This window comes from Ostrea edulis, chromosome 6 (assembly GCF_947568905.1).
Source record: "Ostrea edulis chromosome 6, xbOstEdul1.1, whole genome shotgun sequence".
NCBI classification, from domain to species: Eukaryota; Metazoa; Mollusca; class Bivalvia; order Ostreida; family Ostreidae; genus Ostrea; species Ostrea edulis.
Genome location: NC_079169.1, coordinates 1,736,145 through 1,761,167, shown reverse-complemented (window position 1 = coordinate 1,761,167; position 25,023 = coordinate 1,736,145). Strand labels below are relative to the sequence as shown.

Here is a 25,023-nt window from a genome sequence, read left to right as displayed (position 1 = left end):
TGATTTTATTCTAATTAACTTAATGTTTAGGGTAAAAAATAAAGTAAATTTAATATATTTATGCCATAAATTTGAAATGAATAAAATTCGATTATTTTTCGATTAATCAATCGAAAAGGTGCATCCGATTAATCCGATCATCGATTAATTATTTTTTCCCGATTGCCCATCACTACCTGCTGTTTCAAATTCTCCAAGAACTGAAGAAATTGAACATTAACTCTCTTAAAATGTACTTGTAACTCTACTTCTTTACATCTATTATAATGGTTGTGGGGGCCCAGTGCAGGAGTGTGCAATCTAAATAAGTCACTACTAGCCCTGGGGCTAGTGGCAGCAACACCGATATCTGTCAATAGCCCACAGACTACTGACAGTAACATAGTAAGAAAAACTAACAATGGAGTTGAAATATAAATAGGCAAACAATGGTAAGTTTCATGTCTTTTAATCATCAAACAATTTGTGTGGTAGCCTCTGGGCGAGTGGTGAATGCTTTAAAATCATAATTATATGTCATAATTTCATAAATTCTTACGTAAAGTTGGTCGACATTAAATATTGACAGTTGTACAATGAATAATTCGTTTACTTTCACTTTAGATTTACTAGCCTGACAGGCTAATGCAGCATTGATTTTTGCTCACCCGACTTCTACAATCGGTAGCCCTGGGCGATGGTAATTGCTCACCCCAGAGGTTGGAACATTCATTTTGTGACAGGGAGGTCGTGACTTTGAGCCCCACTTGAGATGACATGACAGCGTCAAACCCAAGACATAAACATGGATAGTGTCCACCCCTGTGCATAACTCTCAGCATTCAGAAGTGAGAATTGCAGATTTTTCGGATAGGACCTTAAAGTCCTAGGTTCCATGTCATGATAAGTGTGGGTAATATAAAGAACCCTGACAGCTACATCCCTGGGTGTCAAATTGCAGCACTTCATCTAGAGCTGGCGATGTTTCAATACCAGTGAACAATTCTCAACAGGGAAATAAAACACACTTCTATAATAGTCACCGGGTTTTGATGATTTACAAATAAATTCTGTGAACTCTGATGACAACTTCTGCACTCACCAACAATGAGTGGCAGGTGCAAAAGCAATTTAATATATAACCTCTTTCCTTTGAAGGTGGGCATAAAAACAATGCTGGTCCAGCTATGTCTGACCTTGACATCAAGTGCTACAGAGGAGAGAAGGAGTTCAAGGTCATCTGATCTTTTCTGAACTGTGTCTGTATCTGCTGCAGGTTTGTTTTTACTGATTGATAAATAAGGAGGAAATCTTACCGATGCATCAGGCTGAAATAAAAAGAAAGAAAATAATTAATGATTAGAATTGGACATTATACATGAAAAGGTGAAGATAACAAACAATGATTAATCTCATAACTCCTATAAGCAATACAAAATAGAGAGTTGGACAAACATGGACCCCTGGACACACCAGAGGTGGGATCAGACAAACATGGACCCCTGGACACACCAGAGGTGGGATCAGACAAACATGGACCCCTGGACACACCAGAGGTGGGATCAGACAAACATGGACCCCTGGACACACCAGAGGTGAGATCAGGTGCCTAGGAGGAGTAAGCATCCCCTGTTGACCGGTCACACCCACCAGTGGTGTTCACAATGTTATAATAACACTATTTGCCTCTTATGTCAGAAAACATATGTACTGATGACTATTTCAGAATTAAAACTAACAATTCCTCAGAGAGCAAACACAAGCGCGAAGTGAATGGTGAACAACTGGCAAATGCATAGTGAATGCAAGACGAATGATTTCTTTGGAATAACTTATGGGCGTTTCCCCTAAATAAATTTCAGAGTAAAGTACGTCCCATGTAAAGTCGTGAAAAAGATGATACATTTGAACATGTATGCATTTATGCTTCTTACAAGGTATAAATTTATTTGAATGCCATTGAATATTTCCTGCATGAACAAAAAAAGCTAGCATACAGTGAATCATAACATTAATGACAGGAAAATATGAAGAATTCAAGTAGATGTTTCTCGCACCTTTAACAACGATTATTCATAATTAACAAATTGTGTCAAATGTCACGGTGTAATACAGGTAAACTTCAATATCTCGAACTTGTTAGGAACGAAGAAAAACTTTGAGATATCCGAAAGTTCGAGAAATCGAAGTTAATGAATTTGACACCAATACTGTCACTGTGTAATGATTTATGCTGCATGTTTTATTTGACAGGTAAATAAACACACCTTTTAAAAGAGGGATAAGTTTTAGTTTGAAGTTGGGGATTTTTTAAATGCATTTGCATTTGCATGTATATTGTATATCTATTACTTTATTTGATACTGCAACACTTACATTTTACTAATTTCAATCGTTTATTATAGCGATAACCAGTTATCACATTTGGTTCAGTATTTCTGATACCCGGATTTGTTACGTTTTGTAAATGATAAACAATGACGAAGACGGAAACGGGAAATATCGCTGCCTTGGATTCTGTGTCATTTCCGACTTCTGTTATAGCCTGGAACTTTGTTTCGATTGTATGAACTTTAAGATTCCTTTTTATACCACTGCCATATAATCCAACTATCCTCCGGGTTGGGATACCGGGTCCTTCGTTAAATGTAGATTGCTTATCAGATGCTGAAGATTTTGTACACTTGTTAAGTGATGGTTGTTGTATCATTGTAGTGAAATTTAAGAAGGTTTCCGTCCTCTTTTTCAGGGTTAGAATTTAAAACTCGGGTTGTTCCTTTTTTGTGTATTGAGGTAGGAATTGTGGAAAATTAAGAAGTTTTCCGTATTCTTTTTCAGGGGTAGAATTTAAAACTCGGGCTGTTCCTTTTTTGTGTATTGAGGTAGGAATTGTGGAAAATTAAGAAGTTTTCCGTATTCTTTTTCGGGGTAGAATTTAAAACTCGGGTTGTTCCTTTTTTGTGTATTGAGGTAGGAATTGTGGCTAGTGAGTTGTTGTGTATGGCTACATTTTTTTCGGATGTTTTAGGACCTCAGAAGATCCGCCTAGAATTGGTGTAAAGGTAGATTTTTGCTTTGGTGTTTCCTATCGGGTTTTATTTCAAGTTTCCCGATAATCTATGTATGTGTCAGGGCGAGTTGAAATGCGGAATCTTTTTGTGGTTATTGATGCATAGGCTTGCATGATTCACTCACTGTTTCGCTAGATTGTCCTTGAAGTTTTGGATTAGGGGTGGCCGTAATGTACAGTGCAGATTGGCATGGTGGATACCATTTGGTATGCAGGGGTCCCAGTAACAATGTAAATACAAAGTCAAAAACTGGAGACTAACACCTTGAGGTTAAAATTATGGAAGATTTCCACAAGTGGATACCATACAGTATTCAACAGGGTCTGCATCCAAAAGTATAAACTTGAAGAGTTAATAGTCAACGTTTAGTTATCACTGTATAAATGTAAGAGTTGATGACAAGTTAACTGTCAGTTAAAGTTAACTAACCTTCGTGCAACTGGGTCTGCTATACCAGTCTTTTCATTGTCAATGTAATATTCAAAATTAAGTAAAAGAGGTGAAAACACATTTGTTTATAAGCAAAACAGGCAACTAAATGTGATATTCTGTAAGGGGAGGGGGGTGTTGACAAAACTTCGAAAATTTTACAAAACATTTCTGCGATTACCTAACTGCTAATTATAGATACATGTAACTCTTACATTTTCATGTTGGTGAACCAAAGATTCTTCCATGGCCAAGTTGCGTTTGATTGTGCGGACCAGTTCCATCGGTCTTTGTGTGTACTGGGTCTGATAAAGAAAACATAAAAAGGAAAATGAAATAACTTCAAACTACTACTTAAGACATGTTAAAATGACACAAGTGAACCATAAGCAGCTTAGAAAAGATCACAGATCACCAATGACATTACCTTTCTGCTTAAAACTAAGGCGGCATATGACAGAACCATAAACAAATTAATTTAAAATAATACTTTATAATCAGATCTTCATACACAGTGCTTGAAAATAAAAGGGTCTTACAAATGTAACTCTTAAAATGACAAAAATACTGAATATGTTGTATATATGTGTGGAGTTTTTACTTATGCGGCTTATGTATGAAAACTGAATGTGCATGTTCATAATTATTCATAACTACATGTGCAACCAAATCATTGCTTCTGCACATTTGATACAAAATTGAAGATTATAACCAAACATATGCATGAGTCTTACATATTTATCATAGTAGTGATGTTTAAAATGATGCTTGTGAATACCAGGGGGAAAACCAAACTTCCGATTGCCAATGATTTTAACCTGGATATCAGCAACATAAACATTGCATTCAAAATCAGGTCTTCCTGACTATTGTGATTGAATAACATAAGTCTCTGTGATAAACATTTTTGAAAAAATCCACTTGGGGCGAAATTACTCGGAGAAATTGTGAAATGTACTTTGCTGATAAGGAAATTACAAAGAAGTCATTATAAGGGTTCCACGCACTTTCTAATGCACTTTGAAGTGATGTTACAAGTTGTTGAGCAATAATAACCCTCTGATTGCCAACTTCTTCTGTTATCACTAGGCTAAGCCATCACTGGGCTAACAAGAGGAATCCTTTTGATGTGTTGAACTGTAAAACCACAGCCCGCGTACAGACACAAGAGAAAGACAGATACACAATAAATGCTCTGAGCACAGTAATTTGTTTATTTTAAAGGGGAAAATTCCCATGCATGAAGCTATTTTTTGAAAAAACCATAGAACTTGATAGAAGTCTTGGTTTTATGTGTAGCATATTTAACCCAAACTTGATATCTACACAATCCTACCTGGATATCTTACCTATCCCAGCTTATTCTACATACAGGTGACTCTTGATAACTCGAAGTTCAAGGGACCTTGATAAAACTTCGAGATATCTAGAGTTCGAGAGATTGAAATTCAGATATTGAAGGTCCGAACATATGATTCAGATTTTAAAGTAACCAGAAATGTTGACCAGCAAGATTGTGGGATCGTTTTGACACATTTTCCTTCATATTTGTCAGGTAGTTAATTTGATTTCAAAATAAAGAACTAAATTTTGCATTTATGAAAGATTTCAAAGTTTATGTATTTATTTGTTCTTTTATCATGCTAAGATAGGCATACAAATTTCAATCTAATCAGATATCTAACCTATTCTAATCAGATATATCTAACCTATTCTAATCAGATATCTAACCTATTCTAATCAGATATCTAACCCATTCCAACCACATATCTAACCTATCCTAACAACATATCTCACCTATTCTAATCAGATATCTAACCCATTCCAACCACATATCTCACCTAATTCTAATCAGATATCATGCCTATTCTATCTAAACCTATCCTAACTAAAAAATTATATACATGTATAACCTACTCTGAACTGACTGGCAACCTCCTGAAATTTGAGCTTGAGTATGAAGAATTCATTTTGTTGTGGAAGTTCAGCTGCCTTGCTCTCAAGTTCTTCAATGAGTTTGTTCAAAAGCTGTTGAGCAAATGATTGATCTTGCTGATTACTGCTGTTTTCATCGATCTGTCCCCTGAAATATAATATATATATATCACACATCAAAAAGGGACACACTATATGACAAAATTAACATGGCATGATCTGATCCCATATAGCGGTTTTTTTCGCGTGGGGTGCTAAATTTGGCGGTTAGATAGCTTTCCGCTAAAATTTTGCTCGCCAAATATGCACCAAAATGCGATACCTTTGAGCAATGAAATCGCCAAATTTTAGACCTGCGGAAAAGACACGTTTTACGGTAACACGCCATCACCTCCAAATATCAATGTTCAATAAATCGGCAGCTATCAAATCTATACATCTACATGTAACACACGTTATTGAATAAATCATTCAGGGGGAAATTATGAAAGTATCTGCAGTTGCCTGCTGCGCCCATAAAAACCGACATTTCATACTTCACTATGTTGATTTAAACAGCTACATCCTGGATGTGGTGTGCATACAGATCCCACCTACTGAAAATGTCACCAACTTATAAAGTATTCATACCGCACATTGATTTCATCTAGTGAAAGTCTGTCATTTCATTCAATGAAAAGTGGATTTCACTTGTACATCATATCATGCTGAAATTCAATCAGTACTAATCAATTTTCATGAGTAATTAAATTTTCAATAACTGTAATGCAAGAACACTTGTTTATATAATACTTGATAAAATTACCCTAAAACAGAAGTTCTTGAGAGGCCCTACATAGGGGTCATGATTTGAACAAACTTCAACCTCAGAGACTGGCATATTGTTTTGACAAATTGTTCCAGTTCTCCAGCAAAGGTCAAAGAAGCATGAATTACGAATTACAAACTGCTATGAGAAATGACAAAATTTCAGAGAACACAAGTAAATGTAATATGATAGTATTAATCGACATTGAAAACACTATACATGTGACATGTCTGTATTAAGTAATAAGATTGATTGAATGGTTGTTTATTTTACGTCTTGTCGAGAATTTTCCACTCATATTGAGACGTCACCTGCTGTAGGTGAAGTACCACAAATTTAGACCTATGCTTAAGCGCTCAGGGCCACAGCAGTGAGGGTTCTTTTTCATGCCAATGCCTGCCGCAACATGGGACCTCTGTTTTTAAGGTCATATCCAAAAGACCCATGACTCTCACTTCTAAATGCCAGGCATTTGTTGAAGGAGCAATCACTACTCATGTAAACATCTTAGGCCTCATGTCACGAGCGGGGCTCAAACCTCCCCGATACGAAGCGATCGCTCTACCACTGAGCTACTGCCACCGGTTCTACTCTATGTAACCATTGGCAACATAAAAATATGCACTTTTTAGTTGCCTACCTCACACATTTTCATTTGTCATTTAATACAGATTTCAATGCAAATCATCTGACTGGCAGACATCATGAATTAATATTTAACTAAACTTGTGGTTAAAGAGCTACTAGTTTTATCATTACATGTATATTAAGGTGGTCAGCAGCATAAACACAAAAATTGTGGTTACGAAATCCAACACGTTCTATACACTATGTGTAGCGAGGTACAGAATTTCAAATCAATAAAAGGACAATTCATCTCCTCTTAATAAGTATAACTTAATCATAAAAATTCAGCAATATGTATGACTATCACAACAAAGGAATACATAGTATTGTTGACACATATTAAATTTGATATTGAATTAAGTTTAGAATATATCTCATTGTGAAGATTTCCAGTTTAAAAAAGGGGGGGACCATTTTATATATACTGATGTGATTGATGAAAATTTCAATAACAAAGACTTGTGTAGATGATTTTTTACCATGGCTGATCTTCTATCCAGTCAGCAAAGTAGTGCCGGACCTCGATTGGGATCTGCGAACCCTCATACATACTAGACACATGTTTAAGGAGTTCTGGAGGCAGCAGCTGGGTCTTGGCCCAAATCGACATTCCTTGATTCTGCAAAAAAAAATTTTGTAACTTCTTAAATTGAAGAGCAACCTGAGGGTTCAAGTTATAAAAATCAGAAATTTTAGAAAATTCTCATAGATTTAAAAGCTTAGGAAATTGAAACATAATTAGTGCACAATTTTAATAATTGTGAATCGATACACTTAAATTACACTGAATATATAACATGGTAAAATTCAGCCTTTTGATAGATGGTACGTGGCTCACTACAACTGGAAATAGTTTATAAAATCAGCACAAAATGATTTCATCATGAAAAATATGGTGATATGTAATAAGTACATATGTCAAAAAGGAAGAAAATATGCAATTTTGGAGAAAACATGAGTTGGGACTTTGATGAGGTCAATCTATATAAATGTAGTGGTCAGCTCGGTTCGGTCACCGGTGGCCAGATAGCTCAATTGGTAGAGCACCTGACTAGAGTTTCAGGAGGTCGGGTTCGAATCCTGGTCTGGTTCATTTCTACTTTGATTTTTTGCTTCATTAAACAAATGGACCAATGATGTACATGCATATCTTTTTGTGCTTTGGATTCGAAATCTTGTAACCTTCAAATTGTGTTCACTGAAAACAGCTATATATATGACATCACAAGAGATGAAATACGCCACTTTCAAGATATGTCAGTTATCTCCCTTTGAAGAACTCTGAGACTCGTACATATTAATTAAGGCGTGAAACAACTTGTTTACATGTGGGAGTGGAACAAATATTCATCACTGCATAGTGAATGTACTCGGCAAGTTTCTCATGTGAAGTTTCATCACCCGAATTCAACTGATACACAAACTAAGTAAGTGATAAGTATTCAGGGAGTAATTAAATACATGGGATTCTTATCATTTCATGTTATTTTGTTGCTTGTACGTATCATATCCAGGAAATTACTTGCAAATATGATATTGTTTTAATGTTTCCATGTTAGTAAAATATTTCTTTTCATAGTAATTTGTATTTCCTACATTCTCATATTTAAAGAGAAGCCGCTTTTAACACATTTTAACATCTTCCTCACCGACTGTAGGTCCACTCTGTCCCACTTAGTCATTCAAAGTTCCACTAAATGCACCTCCTACTAGCTCTTCTCTTGAAACTAGTGTATTATAATGTCACAATATGTTGACATTAATATGGGCATTAATTATGGGCAGTTCATGAGGGTCCTATTTTCTTATTTTTAATTATTTTCTAAAAAAGATCTGGTTAGTCTGTTGGTTTGTGGTCTGTAGATAGAAAAGCTAAGTCTCTATGCCGTGGTATATGGAATAAATCAATTGTATTTAGCCTTTTATAATTAGGCATTGAAATAATATACTGGTATGCATTTGTAAATCAAATGTTACAAATTTTATAGATGCATGCATGTATGTACATGCCCTTCAGCTACATTTTATCAAATAAATAATTCATAAGTATTTCAATGTCATTCTCTTCATAGCAAGACTTCCCCATCCCAATCTCTTACAGTTGTTCACAGTATAATTAAGTAAAGAACACTAATTTTACAACATTTACACAAGAGATATTCTTTCAAAATACAAGTAACATTGTGTAACAAGCTTTGAGCAACCATTCTTACAATGATGTTACAGGTGTTGTCATAGAGATCCTCAATGTTAGTGTAGGATATTGTAAAAATAAAACATTATCAAATCAAAAAGTTTACCTCCAGCTTTGATTTGATCTGGAGCAAAATATTCAAAACCTATTGAGATTTTAACTTAAAAATTAGCCTAGAATATATAAATGACAGTCTTCAGAAGAATATATGTTTTTAAAAAAACATGTTTCAACAGTCCATCTCCAGATCTGTGATTTAACAAAAGAATTAAGCATAAAATATAGATTAATACGTGTATATACACATGACCTGTCAGTTTCAACACAAAATTATTCAACTGGAAATGGAGATTCTAAAGTGTAAGATAGATGTAATATGAATAATATATATTCTTCAGATTTTAGGAATTAATTCTTCTTAATTTTTTTTTTTTTTTTTATTAATGTTCCAAATTTTGATTAATAAACTCCTTTTTTTATGTGCTTAATGAAAGATCCTCTCTATGTATGCCATATATAAATTCAGGAAATTACATGTCTGACTGACTTAATTAAGTACAATTTTAAGTGTACTAGAAAAGAGGAGCCTACAACAGACAAACATATAAATTAAGCCATGTCACAGATTAAAATCAAAACAAGTTCCAGCTATACTATCAAAACATCTATTTTCTATTGAGATATATAAACCATGTACAAATGAAGACTATTAGTATAGTTGAAGTTGGCCCATACAGAATGGCCGACTGTGTGATGTGATTCAGTTACTCTACTTCACTTATAGTAATCATTTGCAGTAACCCTACAAGCACTACAACAAGCCAATCCTCTTCTAGATCTGTTTTTGTTTTGTATCATATTCTGCAATCTATAACCCCCTAATTTTGAACTTAAATGAAACTGAAAGCAATTTGAAAAGTCATGTTAACAGGAAATTATCACTTTTATACTAAAATATTCCTTTAGTCATTTATCATAACCCGTGGTGCATATTGAAAGAAAGTAAACCGACACAAAATTCAAACCTCATCTATAACTTTTTTTTCTTTTTTTTTTCTGAGATTTAGCGAAGTTTATTCATACTTCAAAGTGCCCTTACAATGTTCAAGACATCCTGGCGCACGTCTTGATAACAAGAAAACATTGATATATATATATATATATATATATATATATATATATATATAACCTGATCTATAACTTTATCTATATACACAACAAGAAATCGGCTACCAGTAATTTTATGATTGAAGTGTATCTGCACACAATATAGCCAAGTTTGGAGTCCAAAGGCCATCAATATACTGGAAGTAGGTCATGTCCTACTTACAGTACACAACTACACATCACATACACCTGTATCAGCTCAACAACTGCAAGATTAGTCCAAAATGTCCAGAAATTACAGCATAGTCTGGGAACATAACTCATCAATAATAAAATATCAAAACCCAGTCAATATACAAATCAGTTATCTCTCCATGCACACAAAAAAAAAAAAACAACCCACAAAAAAGTCCAGAAAAACTTATCTCAATTGAAAATTTCAAAATCAGATGGCCAAAGGTTTAATGAAAATAGGTGACAACCTGAGTGGAAAATTTAAACTTCATCAATAGCCCACCACATCGCCAGGTATGCCTGTCCACTAATATATTTCAGTATCAGATTTATTTCAAATCTTTTATTTACATGATACTCTGCAGCATGGTGGTGCTCAAATGTGATTTTTTTAATAATCAAAAATATTGAGAACATGCATATATTGAGTATTTAAATTGCTTTAGTAGTCTTTCCTGGAATCAAACAAGTCGCCAATTAATTACAGGTTTTAATTCTCTTGCAATGAAGAGACTTATGGAATAGCCATGTCCAATAAATAGCAGTGTCTGTAAAATTCTGATGGAGCTTTGATAGCAATGTGCTCAGATAGTATCATTATATAGTTTATGTATTGCACATATATCTGTTAAGACATCAAACTTAACAAGTAAACAAGAAGTGATTTCCACACACAATACTAATACACTGCAGTACAGTAAAACTCTGATATAGCGAATTTCTGCGGACACTGTAAAAATTTGCTATAAGCATAATTCGCTGTACCTTTATAGCGAATTCATAATTAAAATATAACGAATTCGTTATAAAACTGATTTGTTCTACATGTATATCAGTTGTATAAGAAAGCAGCAATCGATATACTTGTGTTTGTATTGTCTCTAAGAGAAATTAAGCCTATTTATTTTCAAAAAGAAATATTTTTATACAAGATATATACACACTGATTTATATATGATAATTTATCTTGAGGGATTATTAAGTCGCACAAGAACATGTTGAAAGAAAAATATCAACAAAATTATGTGCGATACATACAAACAGTCTATCGCAGTTGTCAGTACTTGTTGCTTTACACAAATAAACGAGTCTACGATAAAATAAATGCAATCAAACTTCAACTTTAATTAAAGAGAATAGTAAACAATACCAAGAATATATTTGTTAAATGTATGTGGAAGTATTGTTTTGCGTTAACAAACTCTTTTGAAAAAATACAAACAGAAATTTCGTAATAAGCGATTGTTAAAAATCACAAATTTAAAATGAAAAAAAAAAATCGTTATAAAAGATGATTTTTACGTTCATTTTTAATTCAAGGGGAATATGAATTTACTTCGTTATATCTGTAAATTCGCTATATCTGTGTTCGTTATAGATGCAGATTTCTTTATAGAATATATAAAGAATTTCCCAGGGAAATCGATTTCACTTCACTATAGCCGTAATTTCGCTATATTCGAGTTTTACTGTTGTTATATTTTTTATTATTGCTGTACATGTATTTCTTCATCTTTATTTACCTCTTGTGCCCATTTTGTTTCTTTTCATGAAAAATTCTTAACAGACTTGTAAACAGGAAATTGCTGTTGAGTATCTTGGGTTCATAAAAACTATAGGGATGGTAATCAGTCAAAATTTTATAACCGGTTACTAATCATAAATTATTTTGACCGATGAACCATTTAATTGAACAAAAATGCTTTTTTTGGTAATTTTGAAAACCATTCTAGTCAAATTCATACAAACTAAATTGCAAAGAAAAAATTGTTTAATTATGATAATCAAATTCTTTATTTTTTTTATATTAACTTTGGAAGAAAACTTACAGAACATTTAATTCGCGAGTTATTAAGAAATACATGTGTATCACCCTTTTTGATTTTGCATCATGCGGAGCATACACGTTTCTGAAACATTTTAAAAGTGTGACACATACATGTATATATAATTATATGTCAGTACACTTACAATGCTGGCAAACATTATCTGTCATGATGACTAAGCAAACACTGACCTTTGTTAATAATTTACATCAAAACCAACTGCAGATAATTTACTGTAAAACATGTTCATTATTGACACATCAATTTATAACCGTATCATGTCTAGTGAAAGGCATACTATAAAACCTGGCCCGGCCTCAAAATTGATTTATTTGATTATTTCAAAGTGCACATTTACAAAACAACAGAAAAGTATCATTTATGTGCTATGATTTTGAAAAACTAAAACCAATAATAAATCAATCAAATCAATCAAAATTTTAAATAAATTTTTTTTTTGGTTGAGGCCAAAAATTTTTTTAGAGGCCAAATTTGAGGCCAGGCAAACTTTTGAGGCCAGGCCAAAATTTGGAATGGAGCACAATTAGAGGCCAAAATTGGGGCCAGGCCAGGTTTTATAGTATGCCCTAGTGAAAACACCAAGACGAACAGAAAAATTGGCAGTCGACACACAACTTTTTTGCATTGGTGGCAAAAGCTGATTAAGATCAATGGGTTTTTTGTTTTCATGTGAAGATGAACTAAATATTAATCAAAATAAAGTCCTCGTTCAGCTTTCATATTTTGTTTACCTATAATATCCCTTAAATTGACACCAACAAAAATAATTTGAAACAAAATCATTAATATCTGTTATTTTTAATGCTTCTTCTCTTGTGGCTGGCAAGACCAGAACCATGCCAGTCATAGCTAGGTCAAGGTCAAGTGACATGCACATCATAGCTTTCTAGTTCTTTTATTGAAAAAAAATCTTGTATAGAAGTAAATAAGCATTAATGGGGATTTTGACATTCACTAATTTTGACCATCATCAATATTACACTGTGGAGCAGACAAATTCATAATCAATCAAAGTTAACTGAATTTCAGTGGAGGATTAATCCGGAGGAATTCAGTTCAGGCCAATACTAATGTCTGCAGACTTTGCATTAAATTAACCACATGTCTAACAATTCATAAAGGAAGAGTGTTTCATAATTTATGTTTCATTTTGAAGCTCTTGTTTGAACAACAAGTTAAATAAATACTGAGAGAAATGGTTTTAGTTCAAACAATATTTTATTCAGAAATAAGTTGATAGTAATGTTTACAAACAATGTATTATAATAGATTGAGAAACAAGCCAATAGGCTATAATTAATCTGCATCTGGCTCTCATTGGTTTTATCATTTTAATTTATGTATCCAATAAATTCTTTATATGCATAATGACAAAATGATCTCTGTTAATGAATAGACAAAATCTCAACCAGTATAACGAAAAAATCCACAATTTTCTATGTAACATAAATTTAGCATACAATGGGTTCTAAATGACCTCCATATTTCATAAACAAAGGAAAGTCGCTTCAGAGACTGCGACATGATTTTAAAAAAAAATATCATTCATTTATGTTAAACATATTATATATGTAACTGATCAATTAAAGTTGGCTACCAAAATGGACCTTCTTAATGCAACAGCAATATTTCACTTAACTCTGTTTTAATTGTGAACAAGACATGAGTCCGAGTGTTTGTAATGTTTATACCATAAGATATTAGTGAAATGTTCACTTTGTGATTTTTAAAGCATCCTAATTCAATTTAGCTTTTAAATGGCACATTTTACCTAAAGAATACTTGAAATGTGATATATACATTATGCACTAATTAGATCAATCTCCATACATTTTCAAAACTTTTCAATAGCATACCTCAATTTTGTTGAGTCAATACAAATAATGAGCTAATCTGTCATGATGTATAACCTGTCTTTTAGCAACCCCACAGAAAAAAGTTGAGATCATGAATGAGGATTAAGATTGGTTGTATGTTGTTTAATGTTCTACTCGAGAAAGTTTCACTCATATGGAGATTCACTAATTGCCGGTGAAGGGCTGCAAATTTTTGGCCTTTGCTCGGCACTTACGGCCTTTGATCAAGGAGGCATCTTTATTGTGCCACACCTGCTGTGACACAGGACCTTGGTTTTTGTGGTAGCTCACCTGTAGAATCGCCCCATTTAGTCGCCTCTTACGATAAACAAGGGGTACTGAGGACTTATTCTAACCCGGATTCCCACAGGATCGGTGAATGAGGTTAAATTCTATCCATTATGTTGGATATCAGTCTGTCCCCTAATGTTTCTTCCAACCAGTTTACAACCCAAACAAAAGTGGGTGGTCACTCCATTCTGTTAAAACCCAAACAAAAGTGGGCGGTCACTCCATTCTGTTAAAACCCAAACAAAAGTGGGCGGTCACTCCATTCTGTTAAAACCCAAACAAAAGTGGGCGGTCACTCCATTCTGTTAAAACCCAAACAAAAGTGGGCGGTCACTCCATTCTGTTAAAACCCAAACAAAAGTGGGTGGTCACTCCATTCTGTTAAAACTCAAACAAAAGTGGGCGGTCACTCCATTCTGTTAAAACCCAAACAAAAGTGGGTGGTCACTCCATTCTGTTAAAACCCAAACAAAAGTGGGCGGTCACTCCATTCTGTTAAAACCCAAACAAAAGTGGGCGGTCACTCCATTCTGTTACAACCACAAAGGTTGCAGATAACCCTACTTTCTTTGCAAGTTATTTCTTTGTAAGTTCTCAATAAGAGGATATATCACTCGGAGGTAACCGTGGCGGTTTCTCCTTCTCCTCAAAAAATAAAGGTCCAATAAACCCTTAACTCAAGTTAACGCTGCATGCATGTTAATTTTTAAGAATGTAGAGGCTTTCCTAGATAAACAAGAGGTACTGTGAGCAATGCTCACTATATAAAGAATACCCCCCGCTTACCCCAATCTCCCAAAGGGTGTTGGTAATAGGTATAAACTACCTCTTTTCCGAGTGTAAAAAACAAATGGCATGACAAACCGAACCATATTGCTACTTCGATGTCCAGTGCGCGTGACCTTTGACCTTTTGACCCCAAAATCAATAGGGAACATCTTCATCCCATGGGTAGTCCATATGTATGATATGGTGACTGTAGGTGGAAAGGATAACGCTTTAGAGCCCGGAAACCATATTGCTACTTTGATGTCCAGCGCACGTGACCTTGGACCTTTTGACCCCAAAATCGATAGGGAACATCTTTATCCCATGGGTAGTCCATATGTATGATATGGTGACTGTAAGTGGAAAGGATAACGCTTTAGAGCCCGGAAACCATATTGCTACTGCGATGTCCAGTGTGCTTGACCTTTGACCTTTTGACCCCAAAATCGATAGGGAATATCTTCATGCCATGGGTAGTCCATATATATGATATGGTGACGGTAGGTGGAAAGGATAATGCTTTAGAGCCCGGAAACCATTGCGTCTACAGACGGACGGACGGACGGACGGACAGACAGACGGACAACCCGATTCCAGTATACCAGTATACATACCAGTATACATATACAGTTATAAAAACTGCGATTCTGATTGCTCACCTCATGATCTGAGTAAAACAGAGCTTCATCTGAAAACCAAACTTTCTGAATGATGTCAATTTCATATGCTGAAGCATCCATCTTGCAAATTCAAGTCGGTGTTTAACATCCAATTTGTTGAGGTGATGCCATAATTGAAATCTTGCAGGGTACTATCAATTTTACGTCATATTTTAGAGTTCAATATACAGTAGAAATGTTGGTATTGTCTGCGTTTCTTTCCGATTCTTCTGACACTTTTCTATGGAGTTTCTCCGACTTATCATTCTGATGAATTCTTCGGTTCTCGATGTTTTCCATCGTCCCGGATTATCTTGTCCAGGTCCTCTCAAACTTAAGTGATAATGTCCCTCTGACAAGCATCCTAGATATCTTCTTTCTCTTTTGAATATTTTCCTTCATTCAGTTTTTTAAAATACGTTTTGGTGATTTATGTTGGTAAATAATAAGAGTTTAAAATATGACATAATTGAGCATCAATGTCATAATTAACAATTTACTTTTTTCCGAAACTTTTTCTACATGGATGAAAAATTCAGGATTTGGTGGTTAAATGGATTTTAAGTTTGTATCAAAATTATGATAGATATGAAAAACATTTCCATTTGAAAATGTAACATATTATCATGAAACACCCTGTACAATGCAAAAGCATTATTCTGCAAATAAGTTATGCAAAAATCCAGCTTTGATGGTCTTTTGGTGCAATGTAATTGAGCAATAAATTTTTCGATTCCAGTAAGTAATTAACAATCACCAAATCATTATATATTTCACCTGGGAATTTTATCAGTAAATTTCAAACGGAAAAACTACAGTGGGCCTGATTTGAATCCTTATTCATAAAACTTTCATCAAAACAATTTGTAAACACAGTGCATACCATCAGCAATTATTACTTGACACCACATGCTACTTGCCATTCTTCGATTTGAAATTTGATAAACATGCATGCATCATTTATCACAATATAGTGTTGATAATTTTTCTAATTAAAGAATGCATGCCAGAGAGAACCTGAATCTGACACCATTTTATTTTTTAAAGTGCTGATCAAATTTATAATTATTGGTATTATTTTTTTTTGCTTTAATCAATAAAAAAACAGGTGTTAACTCTTTGTATATAGTCAATTCAATTTTTTTCCAATGGAAGTTTTAATATTTCACTAAAGTCATTTACATGTAGGGTCGGCAGACAGGCTTAAATTTCATCCACATCTGGGTGTTCTCATTCAACAATCAAATTATCTTACACTCTAACACAATGAGATAAATATTTGATGTACTAAACTTAGTCGTCAGAAGTTAATGTAGCTCAATAGGCAGCACAACTTTACTTCCCCTGTTCCCTAAATGGTTCTAAAGATATAGCCAAGGTTAAAATTTTTTTAAAAATTATTGTAAAAGTGGTTATATTTACGCGTTGGGGAAATGTACACTAATTACGCAGTCATGTAATACACACGTAAATTTCCCCCTTGCGTATAGTAATAACTATTTGATATATAAATTGTATTCCATTTCCGTGTATGTTTTCCCCCACGCGTAATGTTGGACGTGGAAAAACGCGTACTTAACCCCCAGCGGAAATAACCACTTTTACAGTAAGTCAGTCTAATGACAGGGTCAAAAGTTCTGGTACCAAATGAAAGGTGAGAACCCCGTAAATTGAAAGAATTGTGTTCAAACCTGTTTGTATAATATGCACTTATACAATAAAATATGTTCAAATCTACCAAACCAAATGAAAGGTGCAGGTCACTTGGACTCTACATGTGAAAAACATCAAAGCCCCATCCCCCTTTTCTTCAAAAGATATATAACCAAGGTTAAAGTCTTTCCCTTAAAGTGTGACACCGACACAGCTAGACGTCATGACAAAGCTCTCCAAACATTCGTCCTGGTGAGCTAAAACAATGAATCGTTTTCATAATTAAGGGAGAATACATATAACGAGAAGCTTAAATTAGAACAGGCGTCACATAAAAGCTTTATATAAGTTCACATTTCAAATCCCCTGAAATTAATTTTTTAAAATTTGTTTTCCCACTGAAATGTACACACATAATATCATAGAATATTTAAGTGAATCGAATTTTTCATTTCACATTCACCACCCAATCACACACATGCACAGTGCATGTACAAACAGAGTTGTACATGGTATAAATATTTCAGTACACATGTAACATAGAGGTTGTACTAATAAAATTACAAATCTAAGTATAAAATACATGCATGATATGTATTCATAAAAAAAAAATTTAATTTCAGATTTAGTGAAATTCAAGAATGTTTTTCCAGTTCATTCATTGATTTTCAAAGCCAAACAATTAAGAATAATGTATTGTCATTCAATACCGTGTAAATAAAGAACAAATTTTCAGTTCATGACTAACATTCAGAAAGGTTTTAAAATGTTACATTGAAACTTGCATGCTCTTTTGAAGTTTTTCATTTGTTTAATGTTATATGATGATATATTTTCATACCCGCTTTGCTGTGTTTAGATTTCAAAGGGATTACAAGTAGTGTTTTGTATAGATTTGCACTAAGCGTGAATTCTCCATGTTCATAAGTATCTGTCTATAATTTTGGAACAAGGTAAAATAAATCAGAACTGCTTTGTGCATTTGCTAAACATGCTATGGCGACTTTGTATCCTAAGTTTGGGATCAATTCGTGAACACAAAATGCGATTTTGCCCGATTTTGCCGTGGAACGATATTTAAGTATATCACTCAATTTAAATACCAGTACTAATCCCTTATTCACCTTTCCAGTCTCACTGCGACTGCACAGCAAACTGTCTGCTGAAGTTTGCACATAACAAGACAATTTTCTTATTCCAATTTGTTTGTCACTTTAGCTGCTATTAGTCAGATTGCAACAGACATGAAAACCCTTTTGTCGTTTGCAGAAAGTTTGCAGGAACAATTGAAGCAATTTGGTGCATAACTATATAACCAATGAATTGCAGATTTCAATATATTAGGTTCTCCGGGCAGGTCACCATTAAATGAGGCAGCTGGAAATGTTAGACTACAATTGGGGTTACATATATGTACTATTACAAAACTGTAATTAAGATTTCTTCAATTTCAAACCTAACATGATATGACACACCAGTATAATATGCAATTATGAAAGGAATATAGGCCAAAATTTAAGTTCATGCATTCTTGACCAATATTCAACTCTTGAGACATCTTCAGTCCGCTACTTTTAAGCAGCAATTGTGCATGCGTTCTTCACAGGAAGTCAGACAACAATGGTGTTGGTAAGTTTTGACAATGTGTTCATCTTTCATATATAGGATTAAGGACCTATGAGACTTAATAAATTCATTGCATTAGATCATGTGTAAAACACTATAGGGTAGTTGGATATGCACAGCCCAAGAGGAGAAAGACCACATGCTTGTCATATGTGTGCATGGTCAGTTCATTTCAGAAACACAGGTCGTATTTTGAAACTATAATTTTTATTCATATCTCTATAGTTTTTCTTATGCATATTTGATAAGAGTTTTTTGTTTCATTTAATTTTTAGAATGTTATAGGATATCTTTAATTAAAATTTGAGCATATGTATCTATATATGTCATAATACACATGGTGTGTCAATTAACAATACTTATTTTCCTTCAAAAGACATGATTTTGATTTGACTTATTCATCATGTGATGATGCATGGGATCATTCTGAAATTGTCATTTTCAAACGTGAGTGATTAGAGTTGTACGAACAACAAATACCAGTAACTCAAGCAACCTCAGAGATGTAGTACCAAGATGCTTATATTTAGCATATTTACAATAATGACTATAGGTTTTCCCAATTTGATCAAAATGCATGTTGACAATTTCCCCCCCAATTCGAAAGCCACAGGACCCTTTTGAAAAATCGGTTTCATTTGAGCATATGTCTATTTGAAATTTGCTATGCACACTGAAGAACATGTAGTGAACACAGCATTGATTATTTTTTATTTTAGATAACTTATTTGTTCATGATTTTGTGAGACAAAATAATTAACCCTCATAACTTGAGATTTTTTCAACAAATCGAAGCCCAAAGTACTTAAGCTATCAATGAAAACGTGTTTGAAGACTAACAAAACTACCCCATCAAATTAGGTGATTTTGGCATTGTGAACATTTAGTAGATTTTTCTCAAATTTTAAATCTTGGAGCTTTACTAGGTAAGTTTGGTGGAATTTCATTTTATCAGATGTATTTTTTACAGGAATGGAAATTTTGGTGATTTTTTTTAAAATGAGCAAAATTTCCTCAACCGCAAAAAGAACCAATAACTCCGAAGCACAAAAATTACCTAATATATTATATCATTGAGCATACAGACAAACATTTGAAAACTTCCTCTTGCTATAAATAAATACAATTAAGTGTAAATATATATATATATATATATATATATATATATATATATATATAAACAAGATGTGTTTGTGAAACTCTGATGCTCCTGTATGGCAGCAAAGTAATTCTGGTACCCAAAGGAAGGGGGGGGGGGGGGGTAATTGTCACAAGAAATCCACATGTGAAATATGAAAGCCCTATAACTAACCATTCAAAAGTTATTCCCAAGGTTAAAGTTTTTCAAAAGTAGGTCAAACCCAATGGTGAAGGTTATGAGGTCAAACATTTTGCTAAAGTAATTTAACCTAGAAAGGTCAAAAGGAATACAGGTGTGAAATATGAAAACCCCCATCACTAACCATTCAAAAATTAATCCAAAGGTTAAAGTTTTTCAAAAGTAGGTCAAACCTAGAAGAAGTCACAAGGTCATAAAGGTACCAAAAGCAAGGTCTTGTCACAAAGAACACACATGTGAAACAGGAAAGCCTTGTCACCATGCATTCATTCATAACTAATGGCCAAAGTTAAAGTTTTTGTGGACAAACAGATGGATGGACAGACCAAAAACTATATATGCCCCAAAATTACCGGGGCATAAAAACATGTGATATTTCCATTTATTTGATAAATTAAACACTGATTAGTTGAACATGAATCAACATTTCATTTTAATCAAAGTTTATCCAACTGAAAAACTGTCATTTTCCATCTATACTAGTCTATATTTCTATAATATTCCGTAGCATCTAGTCTATATTTCTATAATATTCCGTAGCATCTAGTCTATATTTACACTAAAGAAAAGATTTTTTTAATTTGAAATATTATAGCCCTCCAACAGAAACAAAATTGAGCAGGCTACATTATTCGCTACCTGGGTGACTTGTCAGGTTGTAAGGACCAAGATATTTTTTTTTTTCTTTTGTAATGGGCAAGTGGACAAATTTGAATTGAAGCAATTCCTTCCACCATAATTATATAGCATAATCACAGATCAGGGCATTTTCTTTAATGTGTGATGCATTTACTGTTAAGTCATACATTAGTTGTTGCTTTACAATGGTGAACACATTGGACACTGTCTCTCAGTGTGATTAACAGACAAAAACATTGACTGTCTTGATAGAAATCTTACAACCATGATAATTTTATTTGCATAAATTTCTTCAGATTTGTTTTTCTGATTAATGTACTAGATTGCATTGTAAAGGTGAATATAAACAGTGACCCACTTTGAAGCAGAAGTTCATCATCTAACTTGTCAATTTGATAAACAATTGTCTAAATGTTAGCAAATCGTTATCATGATATTCCCCCAGAAACTATCAAAACTAATCCACCCATCAGGTATCAATCAGAAGAATTTCTTACCCATAGTTCCAGGCCAAAAGTTGGATGTCATATTTTTTCTGGAAAATACTGTTTTCATAATATATTCAAGTGAGAACCCACCCACCCCCACCCCCCAAAAAAAACCGTGTTTTCAAGTAATTAGAATCTTGTTAAATTTTTATAAAAACTCCATTAACATCAATTAACTGTTAAAATGTTGGTAGTTTGTTTTCAATAATTGAATAATATTTGACTGTCTTCTCCAAAAAATTATCAGCCAGGTTCATATAAATAAAATAATTATTCAGATTTATATGCTAGCAGACAGTGGTTGGTGTACCATTCCTTATAATAAACTAGAGCTTTAAATTAAGAGATCAGTTCCTACTCCCATATGCATATATATATATGTAAATCAATGTTATTCTCTCTGCTTGCATGACTGACACCCTATCTATGATGTGGCACACCATGTGCAGTGTTCTATTCATTGCCTTTGGATATTTTACTTGCCACTCTATTTGCACAAATAAAACTTGATTTATCGAAGTAAATCTGATCAAATTAAATCAGTCTGATTTGCATTAGGAAAACTGAGAGTGTTTAAGATTAGTTCAGCAGACAAATCATGAGGTCAATTTCACCCCAGTTTCATGTTCTCCCATTTCACACTTATCAAAAATTGATAAATCTAAAACTAAGAATTCATTCATTACTATAAAGTAACAAGAAACAAATTAGGACCAATGTAAATGAATGTATGTAAAAACATGGAGCAAAAAATAAATTACAGGGTGAAAATATCACAGGGTGTATGTATCTCGATCTGCATAACACGGGTCATCATGTATCCTTCAAAAATATGGAGTCTTTAATTAAGTAAAGACATTTAGATCTTCTGTTGTATACACTGTAGGGCTCACGGCGGGTGAGACCGGTCAACACGGGATGCTTATTCGATCTCTTACCTGATCCCAACTCTGATATATATATCCTGGGATCCGAGTTTGCCCAACTCTCTATTTTGTATTGCTTAAAGGAGTTATGAGATTGATCACTGTTATCTACACCTTTCACACAACAGCCACATACTGAATACTGGTACCACTGATTACTGACAGTATAGTCAGATTTGTTTGAGACAGACTGGAAGCTTTCACATATTACTGACAGTATTCTCAGATTTGTTTGAGACAGACTGGAAGCTTTCACATATTACTGACAGTATTCTCAGATTTGTTTGAGACAGACCGGAAGCTTTCACATATTACTGACAGTATTGTCAGTTGTTTGAGACAGACCGGAAGTTTTCACATATTACTGACAGTATTCTCAGATTTGTTTGAGACAGACCGGAAGCTTTCACATATTACTGACAGTATTCTCAGATTTGTTTGAGACAGACTGGAAGCTTTCACATATTACTGACAGTATTCTCAGATTTGTTTGAGACAGACTGGAAGCTTTCACATATTACTGACAGTATTCTCAGATTTGTTTGAGACAGACCGGAAGCTTTCACATATTACTGACAGTATTCTCAGATTTGTTTGAGACAGACCGGAAGCTTTCACATATTACTGACAGTATTCTCAGATTTGTTTGAGACTTGATTGGGCAGTATAATCTCTAAATTTGCATGCAGACTATTTCTAGTTTTAGAAATCCAAATATGCTATATAGAATTGATAAGAGGGGCATACTGATTCGAATAAAACCTGAAAATTTTAATAAGATCAGACCCTTTATATCATTTCATGAAAATCCTGCACCACTTACCAATCTGTTTAAAATCGGTTCCTCCGCCCATCCATTTTATTTTTTTGCTATTTTTTATTATTATTTTATTGTCGCTACAGATTGAGGAGGTGATTTTATTCAGATTGCTGAACCAACAGGTTAATTGTCAAATGCACAATCACTTATGCCATTTGCTTATTGCTAAATAAAAAAAATGCTGCTTGCCAATTGAAAAATTCTAATAGCAATTGCCCTTTGATCATCAATAACTGATAAATTGTTGATCGGAAACTTAACTTCCTCCAAATTTTTAGAGATATTTGAGCTTTAAAAATAAGGAAGCAAGTCAATCTCATTTGGATTTGACAATATAATAACAATTCATGATCTTTAAAAAAAATCATCATAAACTTACAAATGATACAACATTAGAAAGCAGATGGTTACAATGCTATAGGAGTCAGTCAGGGCAGGCTTCCGTATGAACTTACTTCAAACAAGTACACCTATATACATTCCCTCACTTAGAATATTTCTGTGTGAATGATAGCAGACCCTTAAAAAACTGTGAAAGATGATCCTGCAGTGTACACAAAATGTACACATCACGGTTCTCCCGTTCCCATCGTTCAGCTGACCTAGCTAGCACACCTACCTTTTCATAATCATATTGGAATTTATTGAAATGACAATAAAACATTCATAAAAATCATATATTTCATTATTCATTTAAGTACAATATTAGTAAAGAAACCCTGATATAGATATATTTTCATCCATAACTTGTTTACGAGAAATTAAGTTCAATCAGGCTAGGAGTCGGACTCTTATAACTTTTAAACGTTGTGATTATAAATTCCATCACTTGATATGTTGAAATTCTGATTTATTTACCTGTGAACAAAAAAGAATTCAAATGTTGTTTCCATATGTTTAATGATTCTGTTATCTATTTTGAGAAGAAAAAAACACTTAGATGATAATTGCAATTATAATCGATTATTAATTGATTACATGAGTCTGATTATTACCGATAATCTATTATGGTTTTTGGTCCGATTGCCCATCATTATGACAGAACAAAACACATCCAGAGCTTCGATCTCCCAGGTATCAAAATAAATTGTCCTTAGCTTTCCAGATCCAAGTTTTTTAAATATCCAACAACCAAGAGCAAAATTTTTTTTAAAAATTTAAACAGACGCCCACGGGCCACAATGCTCACCAGAGTGACCTTAGCCCTGCTGTCCTTCAGAAAATTTGTAACATATTTTTTACTCTCTTTATTCTCGTGAAAATTTTTAACCCATGATTATAGCTCCATCTTAGCCCCCAAAGGATCATAACTTCATGCCTAAATCCACATAACACAATTAAGAAATTTGCTTCAATATCAATATTATTAAGTTGGCCCTACTGTTATGAAAAAGAATAGTTTTTAAAGATCCCCCCCCCCCCCATATTCAAATATGTGAAATTTTATCCCCTTCTCTTGGCCTCGTCCAACCCCAGGGTTTATCATTGAAAACAAACAAAAAAAGCCTTAATTGCACACAGCTTGGGAATGTTTGCATATTAATTTGCACATGCTCATGTTACTATTTTAGCGTGCTTAGTCTGATGTCCAGGTCGTCACAGAAGATTTCTCAAGAAATAATGCATCGTCACTATACGAATCATAATGCCCGCCCTAGCACCAAAACCCTCTGACCCTGGGGCCACAAATTTCACAATTTTTATAGAGGTATATTCTTGCTCATCAT

The 25,023-nt window shown here is 33.8% G+C and overlaps 1 protein-coding gene across 16 annotated transcripts in view; it reads right to left on the bottom strand.

The window, feature by feature from the left end:
* LOC125647476 (signal transducer and activator of transcription 5A-like) overlaps positions 1–25,023 on the bottom strand; it is a 71,883-nt gene that overhangs the window by 32,060 nt on the left and 14,800 nt on the right. For 11 of the 16 annotated variants that reach the window (XR_008796111.1, XR_008796112.1, XM_056141192.1 and 8 more), the window contains exons 2-5: positions 7,329–7,468; positions 5,397–5,562; positions 3,695–3,784; positions 1,176–1,307 (exon numbers count right to left, since the gene is read on the bottom strand). Coding sequence is in view for 14 of the 16 variants with exons in the window: in XM_056141192.1 (XP_055997167.1) it covers positions 1,176–1,307; positions 3,695–3,784; positions 5,397–5,562; positions 7,329–7,468 (528 nt within the window). In the remaining 2 variants the exon portion in view is untranslated. Of the gene's footprint in view, positions 1–1,175; positions 1,308–3,694; positions 3,785–5,396; positions 5,563–7,328; positions 7,469–15,805; positions 19,600–25,023 lie in introns of those variants that run through there. The other 5 variants (XM_056141197.1, XM_056141190.1, XM_056141201.1 and 2 more) reach the window with 3 other exon arrangements.